Consider the following 17,951-nt stretch of genomic DNA (forward strand, 5'->3'; position numbering starts at 1 on the left):
ATACCTGCTATTGCTGTAATTTGTGTGAAAATTAACATGCTGCAATTTCCACAGGAAAAAAAGGAAGCCCTAATGGGCCTTTAAACGTACGTCAATAAAAGGCAAAGAGAAAAAAAAATTAATTTACTGAAAATATTACGAAATGCACCTGTACATAACTCTGACCAATTACAACACAATCAAGCAGGGGTAACATTACTCTCTCATTTAATCTGGACACAATAATAGCCAATCTTTTGCCTCATGATAAAAATGGGTCGGTAACCATTTTTTGTCAATAAAGCTGTGCATCTCGATTTGAGTCAGGACAAGGGCTGGGTGAGGAAGTTAATGTTTTATTCAGTGTGTAGTTTAAGATGCCACTTCAGTGAAACACATTAGCCAGAACTGATAATGGGAACCACCCCCAAGTGATGGCACTTTCCTATGGCAGATGAAGCAAAAAGGGCAATGCATGAAACTGCAACAACCCTCGCCCTCCTCAGACCCAGAAAAAGGCAACAAGGATACCCAAAGGAAGATTAATCTTCGGTGAAGATTACATATTCTTTGGACAGAGGGCTGTGAATGAGGAGACAATAGGCAGGGTGGGTGAGTGAAGGGGGGGGTGAGTGAAGAGGGGGATGCAGGGTGAGTGAAGAGGAGGGGAAAGGGGGGGAGAAAGGGGGAGTGAGGAGGGGGAGAAAGGGGGAGTGAGGAGGGGGAGGGGGTGAGGAGGGGTGAGTGAAGGGGTGAGTGAAGAGGAGGGGGTGAGGGGGTGGGGGAGAGAGGGGGAGGAGGTGAGGAGGAGAGGAGAAGAGGAGGGGGTGAGGAGAAGGGGGGGCAGAGAACAATACTTTAATTAAGGAATGTTATTCTTAATGTCCTCTGCATTCTGCAGGTAATCCTTATTGCATTCCACATTATGAATTGTGGGAATCCGTACAGGATCTAAAGTGAGCAATGCAAGTCTGTTGAATGCACATCTTTCTTTGCAGCCAACTCAGAAATGATAGAAGTACAATGGCTTCAGTGCACAGAGGTCTCAAGACAATCTGTGCAACCCCAGATCCCACAGATCCATTGGTGGGTGGTCCAGAGATGGAATAGGAGTGGCAGTATCTAGCGTCATGCCACTTGAAGTGGGATAAAGCAGTGGCAAAAGAACAAACAGGGCTTCCTGTTTAATGCCCCTTTGATGCAAGCAACCTCAATGACAAAAACCTCAATAATGAGTGGATTTTATTTCCTTCGAATCTCATTTATAGTCCAGAACTATATTCAGTTGGGTGCTTTTTTGGATGTCTAAGCAATAAACTAGGGATTTGAGCACCAGAACTTGCTTAAAAAAATGGCAACCAGATTGATCATCAGGAAAGCATATTTCACAGTTTTGCTCAACGTGCTCGGTGCAACAGTGGAAGAGGGAGACAAAGGCTATATTTTGAGAGTTATGCTGCATTGGGGTGAGTCTCATGAACTCGTGGGTTTCACCATTTGAATCTGTTTTGGAGTTTGAGAGATGCAGCAGAATGCAAGCCCCAACTTGTGGTGATAGTCAGGCCTTTCCTCAAGAAAAAAGCCTCAAAAGGTTCAATGCTTTCTCACATTTAATCTCTCGATTCTGATATTAAAGCAAACAGTTTTCGTACCATCTCCAGTGCCTCTCTCTCTTTAGTAACTGAGATCAGAAGTGCTTATAATGCTCAAAGTGTGGTCCAAGCAAGCTTCCACACAAATTTAGCAATCCCATTTGTGTAGAGATGAACTTCAAAATGCTAATATTATTTTCAAATAAAAAGCTAATCAAGTTGTGAGAGAATATTTAGAAATTTAGAAAAGAAATTTTGGGATTTAAGGACAAAATGTTTTGAAGGTTCTTTCAATGATGGCAAAAGCTAGGGGCAGATGATAAAAGTATGATACAACAGAGCTCAAGACAAGGAGCAAACCCATGGGAGAAAATTGAAATTAAAGTGCCCAATGGGTTGGGGGTGAGGGATGGAAAGCCATAGGATTCAGACAACTGGGGAGGGGATGGGATGTACTGTACATGCAGTTGATGTGTAAGGTGGCTCTTTATGAAACCAGCAAATTTTTTTTTACATTACAGTACAGTACAGGCCCTTTGGCCCATAATGTTCTGCCGACATCTTGTCCTGCTCTAACATCTATCTAACCCTTCCCTCCTGCATTGCCCCCCATTTCTTTATCATTCATGTGTCTATCTAAGAGTCTTTTAAATGTCCCTAATGTATCTGCCCCCACAACCTCTGCCAGCAGTGCGTTCCACTCTCTGTGTAAAAAACTTACCCCTGACGTCCCCTGTTTATCCTCCTCCAATCACCTTAAAATGATGTCCCCTCGTGTTACCCATTGTCGCCCTGGGAAAAAATCTCTGAGTATCCACTCGATCTATGCCTCTTATCATCTTGGACACCTCTATCAAGTCACCTCTCATCCTCCTTCTCTCCAAAGAGAAAAGCCCTAGCTCACTCAACCTATCCTCATAAGACATGCTCTCCAATCCAGGCAACGTCCTGGTAAATCTCGTCTGCACCCTCTCTAAAGCTTCCACATCCTTCCTATAATGAGGCGACCAGAACTGAACACAATACTCCAAGTGTGGTCAACAGAGCTGCAACATCACCTCGCGGCTCTTGAACTTAATAACCCAACTAATGAAGGCCAACACACCATATGCCTTCTTAACAACCCTATCGACCTGCGTGGAAACCTTGAGGGATCTATGGACGTGGACCCCAAGATCGCTCTGTTCCTCCACACTGCTAAGTCTCCTGCCTTTAACCTTGTATTCTGCCTTCAAATTCGATCTCTCGAAGTGTATCACTTCACACTTATCCAGGTTGAACTCCATCTGCCACTTCTCAGGTGTGCACAACTATTGTGTGAGAGAAGGGGTGGCCATTTTGATTGGCAGCTCTGTGGGCTACTCTCACCTTAAAGACCGGCAGTGGAGGACAGTTTTCACCCTCTTGGTCTCAGACACAGAGCAAGCTGAACACTAACACAAATGTAGAAAGTTACTGACAATGCTAAACCTTTGAGTTTTGAATCAGAATCAGGTTTAACCATAGCAACTTCAGAAGTAAAATAGAAGTGGACATAGGCAATGCTTCAAAAGTGGAAATAAATTAACTCAATGTGAGATTTACAGATTGTACGTGCACAGGGAGTAACCCAATATAACATTCATTGATTGGAAACCACCTTATTTCTTCACCAAAGATCCCAGAAATATTGGACCCATGGATACAATACTGCCTATTATCATCGGCACAGCTACTAAGAATGAGTTTGCAGGGCAATCTTTGACAATTTTCTTTGAAAAAAGAATCCTGTTCAAAAGTTCTGCTCTAAAAACTAAGAATACACTAAAGCAAATTACAGCTTAATAAAGTACTGAAAATAAATTTAAATCAGATGTCAAAGAGCTTCAAGTGAAAAACGATAAATATCTGGTACAATTTGTCAGATCCCAGAGATGAAACTTTTCAGCCTGCTTTTATCCCACTGAAGTTATTTCTCCCTTTCTTGACTCTATCCTCTCTCTTCTGGTCCAGTCCTTTCCTACTTGCATCCATAATATCTCTGATGCCACCCACCATTTTGACACTGGAAACACTGTTTCCAATTCCCTGATACCACCAGGTTCATTTTTTACTGCAAATGTGCAATCCCTTTAAACCTCCACCCCCCAATTTCTTCCTGGAGCAGAGGCCCAACCAGTTCCCCTCCACCAACACACTCATTCTGTTGGCTGAATTTGTTTGCACATTGAACGATTTCTCTCCAGATCCAAGGTGCAACTATGGGCACTAGCATGGGCCCAAGCTCTGCCTATCTTTTTGTGGGATGTGGGGAACAGTCTTTGTTTCAGTCCGACTTCAACTCTTTCTCCAGTACGTCAATGACTCCTTTGGTGTTGCCTCCTGTACTCATGCAGAACTTAACAATTTCATTACTTTTGCTGCTAACTTCCACCCTGCCTTCACCTTCACGTGGTCAATCTCTGACTCTTCCCTTCCTTTTCTGGATCTCTCAGTCTCCACCTCAGGAGATAGGCTAGCTGCCAACATCCATAGCCACCTCGACTACTCTTCGTCTCACTCTGCCCCCTGTCAGGACTTTATTCTCCCAATTACTCCGTCTCTGCTGCAATTGCTTTGATAATGAGACATTCTGTACGGGTGCCTCTGAAATGTCTTCCTTCTTCCTGAACCATGGCTACCCTACTACCGTTGATAACAAAGCCCTTATTGCATCTCATTCACTTCCCATGCCTATTCTCACCCACTCTCCTCTGGAAACAGAGGAAGGATAGAGCTCCCCTCGTCTTCACCTTCCATCCCACCTGCTTCTGCCTTCAGCACATCATTCTCCACCACCTTCAAAAAGATTCCACAACCAGACACACCTTCCCCTCGCCTGCACTTTCAGCATTTTGCAGGGAACTGTTACCTTCATGACTCCCTGGTCCACTCTTCCGCTTCCACCAACCACCCCCCCCTTTACATGGCACTTCCCCATGCAACCGCAGGTGATGCAACACTTGATCTTTGATCTAGAACACAGAACAACACAGCACAGGAACAGGCACTTTGGGCCAAGGTGTTGTGCTGAACTAATCAAACTAGTAATTAAATGCCTAATTAAACTAATCCCTTCTGCCTACACAATGTCCATATCCTCCAATCTCTGCACATTCATATGCCTACCTAAGAGCCTCTTAAATGCCTCTGTCATATTTGCCTCCACTACCACCCAGGGACTCAGCTTTCCGGGTGAAGCAGCAGTTCACTTGCACTTCTTCCAATTCAGTACACTGCATTCAATGTTCATGATTTGGTTTCCTCTCTATTGGAGAAACCAAATGCAGACTGGGTGACTACTTTGTGGAGCTCCTGTGTTCAGTCTTCAGGGGTAAACCTGAGCTTCTGTTTGTCTGCCACTCAAATTCTCCACCCCACTCCCACACTGACCTATTGGTCTGTGGCCTTCTGCATCGTTACAATGAGGTACAATGCAAACCTGAGGAACAACACCTCACCTTCCGTCTGGGCACCTTGCAGCCTACTGAACTTGATAATGAATTCCACAACTTTTGATAACTTGGATTCTCTCTGTATCAGTTGTACATCTGTGATATTGGCTCAGTTTGTTGTTCTTAACCTCTCACTTTTTTTTTCCCCTTTTTTTCTTTTTCTTCTGGAAGTGGAAGATATGCCCAGCCTGACCTGCTGGGTACATCTTGCTGTTCTTCATTTTGCAACTCCCACATTCCTGGTTTCTTTTGTCTGTGTTCTCACTGTCTAACTGCTACCATGCACTTATTGACAGGATTATCATGTTTACAGTTTATCCCCATGGCATCTCAGTTTTATCCCATCAGAGGCATCCCTCACTCCCATCTTCTCTGTAGCTTAGCAGGCTTCTTTTGTCTGCTTCCCAATTCTGACAAAGGATCTTTGACCTGAAAACATTGGTTCTTGTTTCTCTTCTCTCAGATGTGGCCTGACCTGCTGAGTATTTTTTAGCACTTTGCTTTTATTTATGAAACTTTAGGAATATTCCAAATGCAGTTAGAACATAGAACTGTAAAGCACAGGAACAGGGCCATCAGCACATTATGTCTGTGCCAACCATGATACCAAATCAAACTAATTACATGTGCCGGCACATGGTCTATATCCCTTCATTCCCTGCTAATGGTTAACATGTGCCTGTCAAAATGCCTCTTAAACATTGCTACGATATATGTTTTCACTACTTCCCCCGACAGTGCATTACAGACACCTGCCATTCTGCGTTAAAAAAAATTGCTTTGTAAATCTCTTTTAAATTTTTCCCCTCTCCCCTTAAAACTGTGCCCTCTCGTATTTGACCCTTCCATCCTGATAAAAGAATCTGATGATCTACCCCAGCTATGCTTCTCATAATTTTATATAGTTCTATCAGGTTGCCCCCTCAGCCTCCGACACTCCAGAGTAAACAATCCAAGTTTGTCCAACCTTTCCTTCCAACTATTCCTGTCAAATCCAGGCAACATCCTGGTGAACCTCTTCTGCACCCTCTCCAAAGCCTCCGCATCCTTCCTGCATTGCAGTGTTCAGAACTGCACACAATTGCTAGCTTGACTGGGGGATTAATGGTACTCCAGGTGTTTAAGTTTGCACCAGGTACAGAATAAGCTGCGTGCTCAGAGGGTACGGTGCAAAGTTGCTGACAATTCTGAATCTGCTGACTTTGATTAGTTTAGTTTGGGAAGAAGACCAGGAAGTATTAGATTCAAAGTATTTAGGATGGATCCTGATTGCTGTCCATAATCAAACTGGACAGAAAATTGATAGAATTTGCTGGGGAGAAATGTATTCAATGTAACTTTATTCTTATTATTCTTGACTATGTCAGATAAATAAGCTATTGGCTTGAAGTCGTGTCATCAATTGGTTGAGGACTTTTATTGGCCAATGCTCCCTAATATTTATCCTTCATTCAAAGCAACTAAAAACAAAGTATCTGCTCACTGCTGTGCTGGTATTTGTCCCAGAGGACTGTGCACAAATTGGCTGCTATGTTACTGACATTTCCACAATGACTACGCTTCAAAAGAACTTCACTGACAGTAACACACCTTGAAAGAAATATAAGAGGCACCACATAAATGGCCTTTGATGGTTGAATAGCCTGCCTGAAACTTCAACTATCAGTTTGTCTCAATGACACGAGTCAATGCTGTGGGCTCGACGCTTATTCTAAGACCTGCGCACAGAATCTAGGTGGATTGATATGTCAGTAAGGTCCTGAGAGGATACCTGTGATACCATCTTTCACATGAGACATTAAACTGAGGCTAGAAATGTTGGTTTAAGTTGGTTAAAAATATCACTTCCCCGTTGAAGAATACAAAAGTTTCCCTGGTATTCTGGCTAATGTTTATACCTCAGACAACACCTCCAAAATTGATGAGTTGTTGTGTCACCTCTACTTACATCACAACGACTATACTTCCAAGGCAAATTTATCTGATCTGAAGCACCAGAGGGTATATGTTTAAGGTGAGAGGGGAAAGATTTAACAGCAACTTGAGGGGCAATGTTTTAAAAAAAATACAGAGGGTGGTACATGTGTGGAATGGGCTGCCAGAGGAAGTGGTTGAGGCGAGTACAAGAACAACTTTTAAGTCAGTTGGACAGGTACATGGATAGGAAAGGTTTAGAAGGATATGGGCTAAATGTGGGCAAATGAGAATAGCTTGGATAGGCATCTTGGTTGGCATGGACCAGTTGGGCTGAAAGGCCTGTTTCTGTGCTGTATGACTCTGTGACACATTGAGAATATTAAACTATGTCCTGAGAATATTAAAACACCCAATAAGAAGTTGTTCCTTTTCTATGTAAGGAAAGGAGATGGATGTGATAGAACATGAAATACATCAAATATGGAGAAAGAGATCTGCATCACCCTAACCATTATATCTGCTTCTTCAGATCAGAGGGGATGCAAGATACAATTACAAGAGTGACTGTCTGACATTGAATCCAAAGTAAATTATTTGTTGCAAAATCCCAAAGACCGTGGAAATTGTCAAATGGGAAGGAACTCTGTCGATCTTGAAGAAAAACGGAAGACCAGAACTTCAGATTTACTAGAATATTATGTTGAATTAACAACTGGGGTGTGTAATTTGACCACTTTTTTAAACTTTTGCCAGAGAGGTTTAAATATTAAGTATAAACATAGCTCATAGCTAGAGGATAAGATACTGAAATAATGTACTTTAGCTTCCAGGTTGTTAAAAAAAAGTAAAACAATGGCAAAATTCATCTTTGAAAAAGGCATCAAAACGTGAAGAAATAATGTACCAATGTTGCTGATATGTCTTGCAGCCTGTGACAGAGAAGCTAAGAGTCACCATAACCTTCAGGACAAAGCAGTCTTTGTGCACCCTAGTTCTTGGCACCATTTCCAATGCAACAGGCACAGGCAACACAGGTCAATAATGGATTGCCTGGTTAAATGCAATCCACTCAGTCAGAGCACACTACGACATTAGCATATGGAACGAACATTTTTTAAATTAATTGGGGGGGGGGCGGAAGAGGAATCTGGTGAGGGGAAATTTAGAAAGTCAAAGATCTAGGACAAAGCAATAGTGCAGGGTGGCAAAATGGGGGATGATGTACAGGACGTTAGCTAAGGACAGTAAATGCAAATACAAGATACTGTCTCTGACTAGAGTCAGAGCAGGGACAAATGGCATGAAGGCAAAATTGAAGTCCCATTACCTGAATGCACGCGGCAGTTGTAACAAGGTAGGTGCAGTAATAGTAAAAATAGAAATAAATAGCTACAATCTAAAAGCTATTACAAAGAAGTGGCTGCAAAGTGACCAAGGTTGAGAATTAAATATTCCACGATTCTTAAGTTTTCGAAGAAAAAAAACAAAATGAGAAAGGAGGCGGGTGGCTCTGATATTAAAAAATGAGATTAAGGCAATTGAGAGGATGGATTATCACAAACAAAAAAAAATTCAGAAATGGTTTCAGTTTGGGTGGAGCTATGAAACATCAGAGGAAAGAAAGCATTGATGGGAATTGTTTAAAGGTTCCCAAAGAGTAGTGGCAATGTGGGGCATAAATGACACTACAAGTCAGGAAATTAGAGGTGCATGTAACCATAGAATCGTCCAGCACAGAAATGGGACCTTTTGGCCCATCTTGTCCATGCCAATCATGATGCCTATCTGTACTAATCCAATGTGTCTGCAATGAAACTGTACCCTCTATGCCCTTCCTGTCTAAGTATCTGTCCAAATGCCTGTTAAGTGTTGTAGTTGTATCTGCCTCTACTATCTCCTCGGGCAGCTCATTCCAGATAACTAATACCCTCTCTGTCAAAAACTTATCTCTCTGATCTCCTTTAAATCACCTTAAACCTCGACACTTCTTTACACTGGGAAAAAGACTCTAAATATTCTATGTATGACACTTATCTCCATGGGGTCACATCTTGGCCTCCTACTTTCCAGTGAGAATAAACCCAGCCTGTCCAACCTCTCCTTATAACTACAGCCCTCCATTCCAGGCAACATCCTGATGAATCTGTCCTGCTCTCTATCGTTACCGCATCCTTCCTGTGGTGTGGCAACTAGAACTGAACATAATGCAAGTGCGGTGTAATCAATGCTTTGTGCATCTGCAACATAATGTCCCAAGGTTAACAAAATAATCACGGGGAACATTAATTTAAATATAGAATGGGCATATCAAATAAAAAGTAATAGCATGGAGGATGAATTGGATGGAGTGACTTGGAAATATATAGGTGGTCCTTTATCATCACTTAGTTTAAATCCTGGAACTCTACAGCATTGTTGGAATGCCTTCACCAGAAGATCGTAGCGTTTCAAGAAGGTAGCTCACCATCACTTTCTCAAGGTCAATCAGGAATGTGCAATAAACGCTGGCCTTACCAGTGAAGCTCGGATCCTGATATGTGATTATGCAATGAAAAAAATTGTTTTCTGGTGGAACCAACAATCAAATAGGCTATTTGAGATCTAAAATTCTGCAATGAGAAAGAATTAATCAGTGTTCATAGTATGATAGGATTTGAAACAAAGATTTAAAGTAATTTGCTTCACTCTGAAACCAGCATCTTAAATCTTGAATAAACTAACAGATAAAGGTGTCAAGTATTGAGATTGGAAAACTTCATGAAAATATATGATTGTAAACAACCAATGGCTATATAATTTACAATTAAGGAACAATACCAAATAGAAAGATAATCCAGCCATGGATATCAAGCAGTTAAAAATGGAAGAGAAACATCTAGCTTCTGCAGATTTGAAAGGAGGAAAAATGAGCAGGTCAATGTGGGTCCCTTGAAATAAGAGAAATGTATTGGGGAATAAGGAAATGGTAGAGAAATTACACAATTATTTTATGGTCTAAGATTCCATATTACAACTACCTGATATGAAAATATTAAGATGTTAGTATTGAAAAAGCAGGGCTTGTCAATTAGCCATTGACCAATACCTTATAATTTAGGTAAACCACAAATCATTATCATTATGGTTTACTTCAAGAAACAAAAATTGACGAGTCTACAGCAAACAATACAAAAGTTATTACCTCTGGCTTAAGTGCACCCTTCATGCAAGTCTGGCATAACGGAACATTGCGAGAGAACCTCAATGGAAGATGCCGAGTACGATTTTGGCATGCTTGGTCTTCACAAACAACCCACCCCTGCAAAATGAACAAAACAAAAATGAAAAGTTGGCTAAAGAAAACTTATTACAATCATTCCCTTAAATACACAACCTCCAAATGCTAACTGTTGAAATTCAGGCTTCCTTCTAATATTTACTTTGCATTCATAAGCAGACCAAGTCCCCCATGATTGAAAACCTCCAGGTAGCACAGTAACAGAGTGCCCAGGATCAACACTTGTTAACTGTAGCTTATGGTATACTGGAGATCACCACCAGTGTAATGACACTTTCAAAAGGTGTATAATTTTATTCTGAGACCAATGTGTACAAGCTGTAATTTATGGATTAAATGATACACACAAGCAATAGTGAAAGCATAATTGAAAAAAAAGAATCAGTCCACAAGGAATCAAAACGCTTATATTTTACAGTTTGACAAATTACCAAGAATTAGTTTCATGATGTAAAGCAGATTCTCAATGTATTTGTTGAATTCAGATCTTTTCAGGAAGACATCTCTTAAGTTAACATGATGGTAGGAGACACAGTATCGTATATAAATATGTGGACACTTAAACATCTTCCATGTCTCACAAGTTTTCGAGTTACCTTCCCTGATAAAATTTAATTGTGATACAAAATATATTTTGGCCCTTACCTAATTCATGTGACAGTAAACAAAGGACAATTTCCTCCACACTTTTTAAAGGTTCTTCTAATCTCCAGCTACAGCTTCAGCAGAATTGTTGGAAACTGTAGAGAAACAGTTAACCCCAGTGCTTCTACACAGCTTCTGTTGAGGTTGTGGCAGGAGATGAGAAGATATCTCAAGAAATTTATTCTCTCCATTTTAAATTAGGATAAAGAGCTTCCATATTTTTGATTTATTTCCATATTTTTGGAAGCCCTTTATCCTAAATTAAAATGGAGAATATGAATTCTACATAATCCTGAACAAACCATCGGAGAACAAGAATTCCCCGGGAATTCTTTTTTTCCAAATCTAAGTCCACATCTGGTCCACAGTCAAGTCAAAAAATGGCTATTGTCAATATCGATTTTCAACAAAAAAAAATCAAGCCTAAAAATGAAATAAAGACCGAGCTCCTTTTAAACTGTTCATTAAGACAACCATATTCTTACAATTTATATTCCTATCAGCACTCTTCTTCTTCCCCCTCACTACCTCTGAAAGAAGTGCAGGTGGAGAAAACAAAAAGAGAAAAAAAAGGGGAAAGACAACAAATTAGGGGACAAACAGCTTTTGTATTTGACAGATTTTTGCAATGTATGTCAACCAATTTACTAGATTTTACAGCAGTTTTTCCAAATAGACTCAATTGGCCATTTGACTTATTGATCTGTTCATTTCAGTAATCATCTAGCTCTGTCACAAGAACATTGAAAGGATAATAACAAGGAACATCAGGCTCTTACAGCAGAATTGGTTAAAAGCAAGGAGACTCTAATTTACACAAATTTTATAATAAGTGGATTACTAAAAGTTCACAGTATTTCTTCTGAAAATGTCCCTTATTGTTCAATTGAATGCAGAAAAAGTCATGATTGAACTGTGCACTAGAACTGAAGATATAGCTAGATAATACTACTTTTTCCCTCCTTCCTGTGTGAAATTAAAATAATTGCTGCTTAGCATTCTTCCCTCAAATTAGTTGCAAAAGGTGAACCTGTAATGGCTGATATGTCCATGGCCTTAAACAGTGCTGGCTTACAACTGAAATGTAGGAAGTAAAGCCTGACTGTTTATAGCTTTCCCTTTCTTCTTCTGCATAATCACTTCACCTTTAGAACATTGTTTTTTCAAAATCATTGTGCAGTTCCTCAGTCCACAGAGCTCACCACTGCACAATATGCAATAATGAAGATTTTGACTCATTGTGTCAATCAATTGCCATTCCAACTTTCCCATAACAGACCCTAAATGATAAGAAACAATTCCCAGAGATCAGCTACAGTCATCTTATCCCTCCTAAGCATGTTAATCCTATTTCACCACGTTTCTAGAACTATTCATATACCATGAGCCATATCTGTATTCTCCGAAACAAATCGATCAACCTAATTTGCTACACGTGATGTTTTTGTGAAAGAAGAAAGAAACTTAGAAAGAAACACATTAGTGGGAAGTAGTTTTAACCCATGACTCATTAGTCAACACACTACACCATTCAGCTATAAGGTGTGGTAGATCATAAAAATATCATCCGTCCTTAACACTCACCCAACGTATGGTCTTCCACTGACACACATAACATCTGATCTGGAGAAATAAATCTACCATCGGTGGTAATTTAGGATCTTGTCTGAGTAGTAACATCACCAATGCCCATATTTTAAAATAAATGTACAACATAGGAAAAGGAGCAAGATAGTCTGCCCACCTGACTGCTATTCAGTTTGTCAATTATTCTGAATGGATTACAAACCAAAGTAAACATGATACAAATCTCACAAAATTTTTGAAAAAAGGTTACATCACATTCATCCATTATGCTTGTTCTGCTATTTAATTTTCTGTGCAGTGAATATATTCAAAAGATTTGTTGTTTATGCCATTTGGAAGGCAGCAGTAACCACTGGCAGTTTGCAACAAATTATCTTTGGATTTGCACTCGAGTACCTACAGTTTAATATCTTAGAAAATGGTACCTTGTGAAAAATTACATAAAATGAAAATTTACAGTAAAGTGATAAAGCAGAAGAATAAAAGCAGAAGAAATGAAAAGAATGCAGTTTTCATAAGCTCAAGCTATTCTGCTCTTATGCACAATGACAAGTTCTATTCATTTGCCTCAATTCAGATGTCAGAGTAAAGATATAGAGTATAGTTACAAATAGTGATAACTTTTACTTCTACAGGGCTGACATATATAATATATACATGGAAATTGTATCTCGGATACCTTACAGGCAGAAGAACATTTACTGGCCAGGAAGGATTTAAGTTGGGGCTCAGTCATAGTTGAAGAGTATGATTTTTAAATAAACATACAAAGAACAAAAAAAATGCTCAGATAACTGGTCCTGTGGGACAAGAATACAACATCAGAAAATACAATCTCTGATGCTTAAGCAGATATTGATGTAGGAAAGGTGAAAATATAAGGAGTATGTTGGCATCAATATTTTGCTGCAAAGTGGAGAGATCTGAAGGCATAGAAATGGAATTTAAAGGCTGATCTCATGTGCAGCAAAACCCAGATAATGTCAAGGCTCAGGCTAACAAAAGCCATGCAACATGTACACCATACAATCCCAGGTCCATCTCCAACAAGACTTTCATCGGCACTACCATTGCTGATCCCCCACCCTCAGCATCCTGGAGGTGGTGTGGGAAGTTCAACTATTGATAAGAAACAAGTGGATCAGCCATGTAAATAAGAAACATCAAAGGCTAGGACTTCTGCAGTAGATGACTCATCTCCTGCCTTTCCGAAAGTCTCTCCACGACTACAAACCACAAGAATACCATACCGATCAGTATCCCAACCACTATCTTATAAATTTGTCCCACCACCAAGATCCATCTGGCTGCAGTGTGAACCATCGACAGGATGCACTACAGCAACTCATCAAGCGCCCTATCACAGCACTTCCTAAAACATGACTTCTGCCATCTGGAAGGACAAACTTTAAATTCCCCTCAATCCAATCTTAACCTGACTGTAATATCCTTAAATTGGCTTTTATGAAACTAAAAGTTGTGGCAGTCTTATTTTTAACTCCATCTGCTAGTTGGACGATGACTGGAATAATATGCATCTTCATAGAAAACTGCTGATCTGTGAGCTTTGTTCACTGAATCATGTCTTTATGATAACTGGTAACAAAGATTAAAGAAGATTAACCAAGATAGTTACATAAGTACATCTTGCTTGCTTTTAGCAAGAGTACAGGTGAGAAAAAACAAATAAGCCTGTCTTTGTTGCCTCAGAAGTCATCCAAATTAGCTCTAGATAGATGCCGAAGGACTCCACCTAGAAAACGTCAAGTTCAAAGCAGTACTGGACTCACATACTCAGATTAACCTGCTAAGAACTGATGGCCTTCTTAGGACCTCCCAACTACTGCAAACATTTTCTGACATCTTTATGCAAAGTTTCTGCACAATTTGCTGAATGACAAGACCGCATGGAAATTGTCAAAAAAAAAGCAAGAAACTGCATCCTGAGAGCCAAGGCAGTTGCTGCAAAATGATAAAATCATTAAATTGTTCAAATGGAAACAGTCCATTTGGCCCAACTCACCCATGCTAACCAGTGGGCACCCATCTGTATTAACCCCATAGTGCCATGGTCCATAGCCCTCTATACCTAAGCAGTTCAAGTGTTCACCTTCTTAAATGCTTTCAGTGACCCAGGTTCAACCACTCTCTGGCAGTGCATTCCAGGTACTCACCACTCTGTGGGTGAAGGAGGATCGCCTCATACCCCCTCTAAATCTCTTCCCCCGACCCTCAATCTACATGCTCTCACTTGGTCTACTTCTGAGATGGCAGACAAGTGAGAGGTACATGTTTTGGAACCACTAATGAGGCTAGGATATAGATGGTAGGGGCTTAGTGAATATTGAAGAACAGAGGGACCTCAGAGTACAAGTCCATAGATCCTTGAAGGTAGCAATGCAGGTAGACAACATGGTTAGGAAGACATATGGAGTACTGGCCTATTCTATTTATATCCCTCAATCATGTCTCCCCATCACCACCACCCCACTTAACCTCCTCCACTCCAGGGGGAAAAGAACAAGCTTCTCCAGTCTCACCTCATAACTGAACTACTCCATTCCAAGCAACATCCAGGTGAATCTCCCCTGTGTCCTCTCCAGCACTATCACATCTTTCCTATACCTTGGTGACCAGAACTGAATGCAGCACTCAGCTGAGGTCTGACCAAGTTTTTCTCAACTTGGACCATAACTTCCCTGCTTCTGTGTTCAATGCCCAGACTAATGAAGGCCAGCACCTCGTATGTCTTCCTAACCACGTATTTACCTGCATTGCTACCTTCAAGGATCTACGGACTTGTACTCTGAGGTCCCCCTGTTCCTCAATACTCCCCAAGACCCTACCATTCATGGTCTATGTCCTAGCCTCATTAGTGCTTCCAAAATGCCGACCTCTCACTTGTCTGGATTAAACTCCATCTGCCATTTTTCAGCCCATTTTATCAACATATTGATATCTCTCTGCTGCACAAGGCCACCTTTCACACCATCAACTCCGCCAATCTTTGTGCCAATCGTGAACTTACTGATCTTGCCTCCCACATCCATCATTCACATATATTACAAATAACAAGGGTCCCAGTACTGATCCTCTTGGGATACCACTAGTCACAGGCATCCAATCAGAAAATCAACCCTCTACCATCACTCTTTGTCTCCTATTGCCAAGCCAATTTTGGATCCAGTTTGCCAACTTGCCCTGGATCCCATGGGCCTAACCTTTTGAACCAGTCTCCCATGCAAGACCTTGCCACCAAGTCCACGTAAATCACATCCACTGTCTTGTCCTCATTGATACACTCTTCAAAGAAATCAATAAAATCGGTCAGACAGGATCTGCCCTTGACAAAGCCATGTTGGCTGCATCTGATTATCCCTGCCATTCCAAGTGATCATTAATCCTCTCCCTCAGAATTTTTTCCAGTACCTTCCCTATCATTGATGTTAGGCTCACAGGTCTAAAGATGCCTGACTTTCCCCTCTGCCTTTCTTGAAAAGGGGTCCAACTTTGCTGTCCTCCAGTCATTTTGTACCTCACGTGTCCAGGGCAGATCCCCAGCAATCTCTTCCCTTGCTTCCCGCTGCAGTCTGAGATAAATCCTATCTGGTCCTGAGGATTTATCCACCTTTAAGCCCACCAAGGCATCAAGTATCCCCTCCTTATTTATGGAAACCTGAACTAGACTTTCACCTTCACCTTCCCCTTCACTGAATTCTCCAACTATAAAGTCTGTTTCCTTTGTGAATACTGACAGAAAGTATTCATTTAGGACCTCACCTACATCTTCCGATCATGCACAGATTGCCCATGTCGTACCTTAAGGGCTCTACTTTTCCCTTGACTATTCTTTTGCCATTAATATACATATAGAACACCTTTGGATTTACCTTAATCTTGTTTTCCAGTGTTTTCTCGTAACCCCTCTTTGCCTTCCTAATTCCCTTTTTAACTGCCTCTTGATACTTTCTATACTCTTACAAGGCCTCCCTCATCCTTAGTTCCTTATAGCCGTCACATGCTTCCTTTTACCTCTTTATCCAACTCTCAATATCCTCGACATCCAGGGTTCCCAGTAATTGTTATTCCTGGCATTTAGCCTGATGGAACATGATGGCCTTGAACTCTTGCTATTTCTCCTTTGAATGTTTCCCACTGTGCAGATGTAGACTTGCTTGCAAGTAGATGCTCCCAGTCAACCTTTTCCAGGTCCTCTCTTATGTTAAAGAAATTGTCCTTACCCCAATTTAAGACCTTTATTACTGGTCCATCCCTATCCTTTTCCACAACTCCTTTAAAATATACAGAACTATGGTCATTATCTCCAAAATGTTCCCCGACTGATATCCCCGCCACATGATCAGCTACGTTCAAAGTCCAATAATGCTCCTTTTCCCTTGTTGGTCTATCTACATCCACAGATCCTTGTTCATTATAATACAGCAAAGCAAGTGCTGCTGACCTGTCATACATTGCCTTCTGGTGCTGGTGTGGTCACGTCACAGTGTATGGAGAATGGAGATGAACGAACAGTTGGTTTCGCATCAAAATCCCTTTCCGAAGCCGAGGAGCGACATTCACAATTCCACAAAGGATATTTAGCTATCACCCACAGAGCAAGAAATTTCTTCTGGTATGGCCGGAACCTTACCCATTCACACCCATCACGAGTCTCTGCAGTGCGTTTTTGGTGAATGCTAGAAGCTACCTCAGATGGCCTCAGCGGAAGTGTAGAGATGAGTACTTCACATTGGCTGACAATATTACAACACCATGTACAAGAGTGGACCATACAGTCAGGATGCAGATGCACTATGCTAGCTGTCATTTGGTGCACTTCCATGTGAGAAACAATCGCAAAAAAAATTTAGAACACGTGGAAAGTACTCCAGTTACAATTCAGCTGCATGCTAACCATGAAGTGACATGACCCTAACCTCTTGCGAGTCTGTAAGCACATCCAGCATGCAGGGGAAAGATAATTTTAAGAAGAATGTAAATATTACTCATTGTGAACATATTGCAGGGAAAAGGTACAAGTTAAGCATCCAGAATGATGTTGTTATTTGGGGATTCCACAACTGGTGTACCCCACAAAGAAGAGGTGTTGGTCTAAAGCAGCTGTATGGACACCTAGGTACATCTTGTCTCCTGTAAAATGCTAAAAGTTTTGTCTGGTGGCCTGGAATAGACAAGAATGGAGGCACATTTCACGAAGAGGCATTACCATCTCCTGGCAATGTTGCAGTCAGTAGACTTAATACAAGTATGAAAATAATTTCTTATTTAGTCTGTTGTTTATTGCACTTTTTGAGACTGTATTTCATGTATATAAGCTTTCATCCAAATGAAGGCAGGGAGAGATATGACCCCATTGTTCACCTTCCTCTAATCGTTGATGACAAAAATGAACTTTAGTGCAACACACTGGACTGTGAACATTCAACACCTTGAAACTCCCTCCCTACAATATAGTGGAAA

At 40.9% G+C, this 17,951-nt stretch overlaps 1 protein-coding gene across 1 annotated transcript in view; it reads right to left on the reverse strand.

The window, feature by feature from the left end:
- pola1 (polymerase (DNA directed), alpha 1) overlaps positions 1–17,951 on the reverse strand; it is a 210,286-nt gene that overhangs the window by 52,310 nt on the left and 140,025 nt on the right. The window contains exon 35 of the mRNA XM_052013854.1: positions 10,143–10,259. Within this exon, the coding sequence (XP_051869814.1) occupies positions 10,143–10,259 (117 nt within the window). The remainder of the gene's footprint in view (positions 1–10,142; positions 10,260–17,951) is intronic.

This window comes from Pristis pectinata, chromosome 4 (genome assembly GCF_009764475.1).
Source record: "Pristis pectinata isolate sPriPec2 chromosome 4, sPriPec2.1.pri, whole genome shotgun sequence".
In the NCBI taxonomy this organism is placed as follows: domain Eukaryota; kingdom Metazoa; phylum Chordata; class Chondrichthyes; order Rhinopristiformes; family Pristidae; genus Pristis; species Pristis pectinata.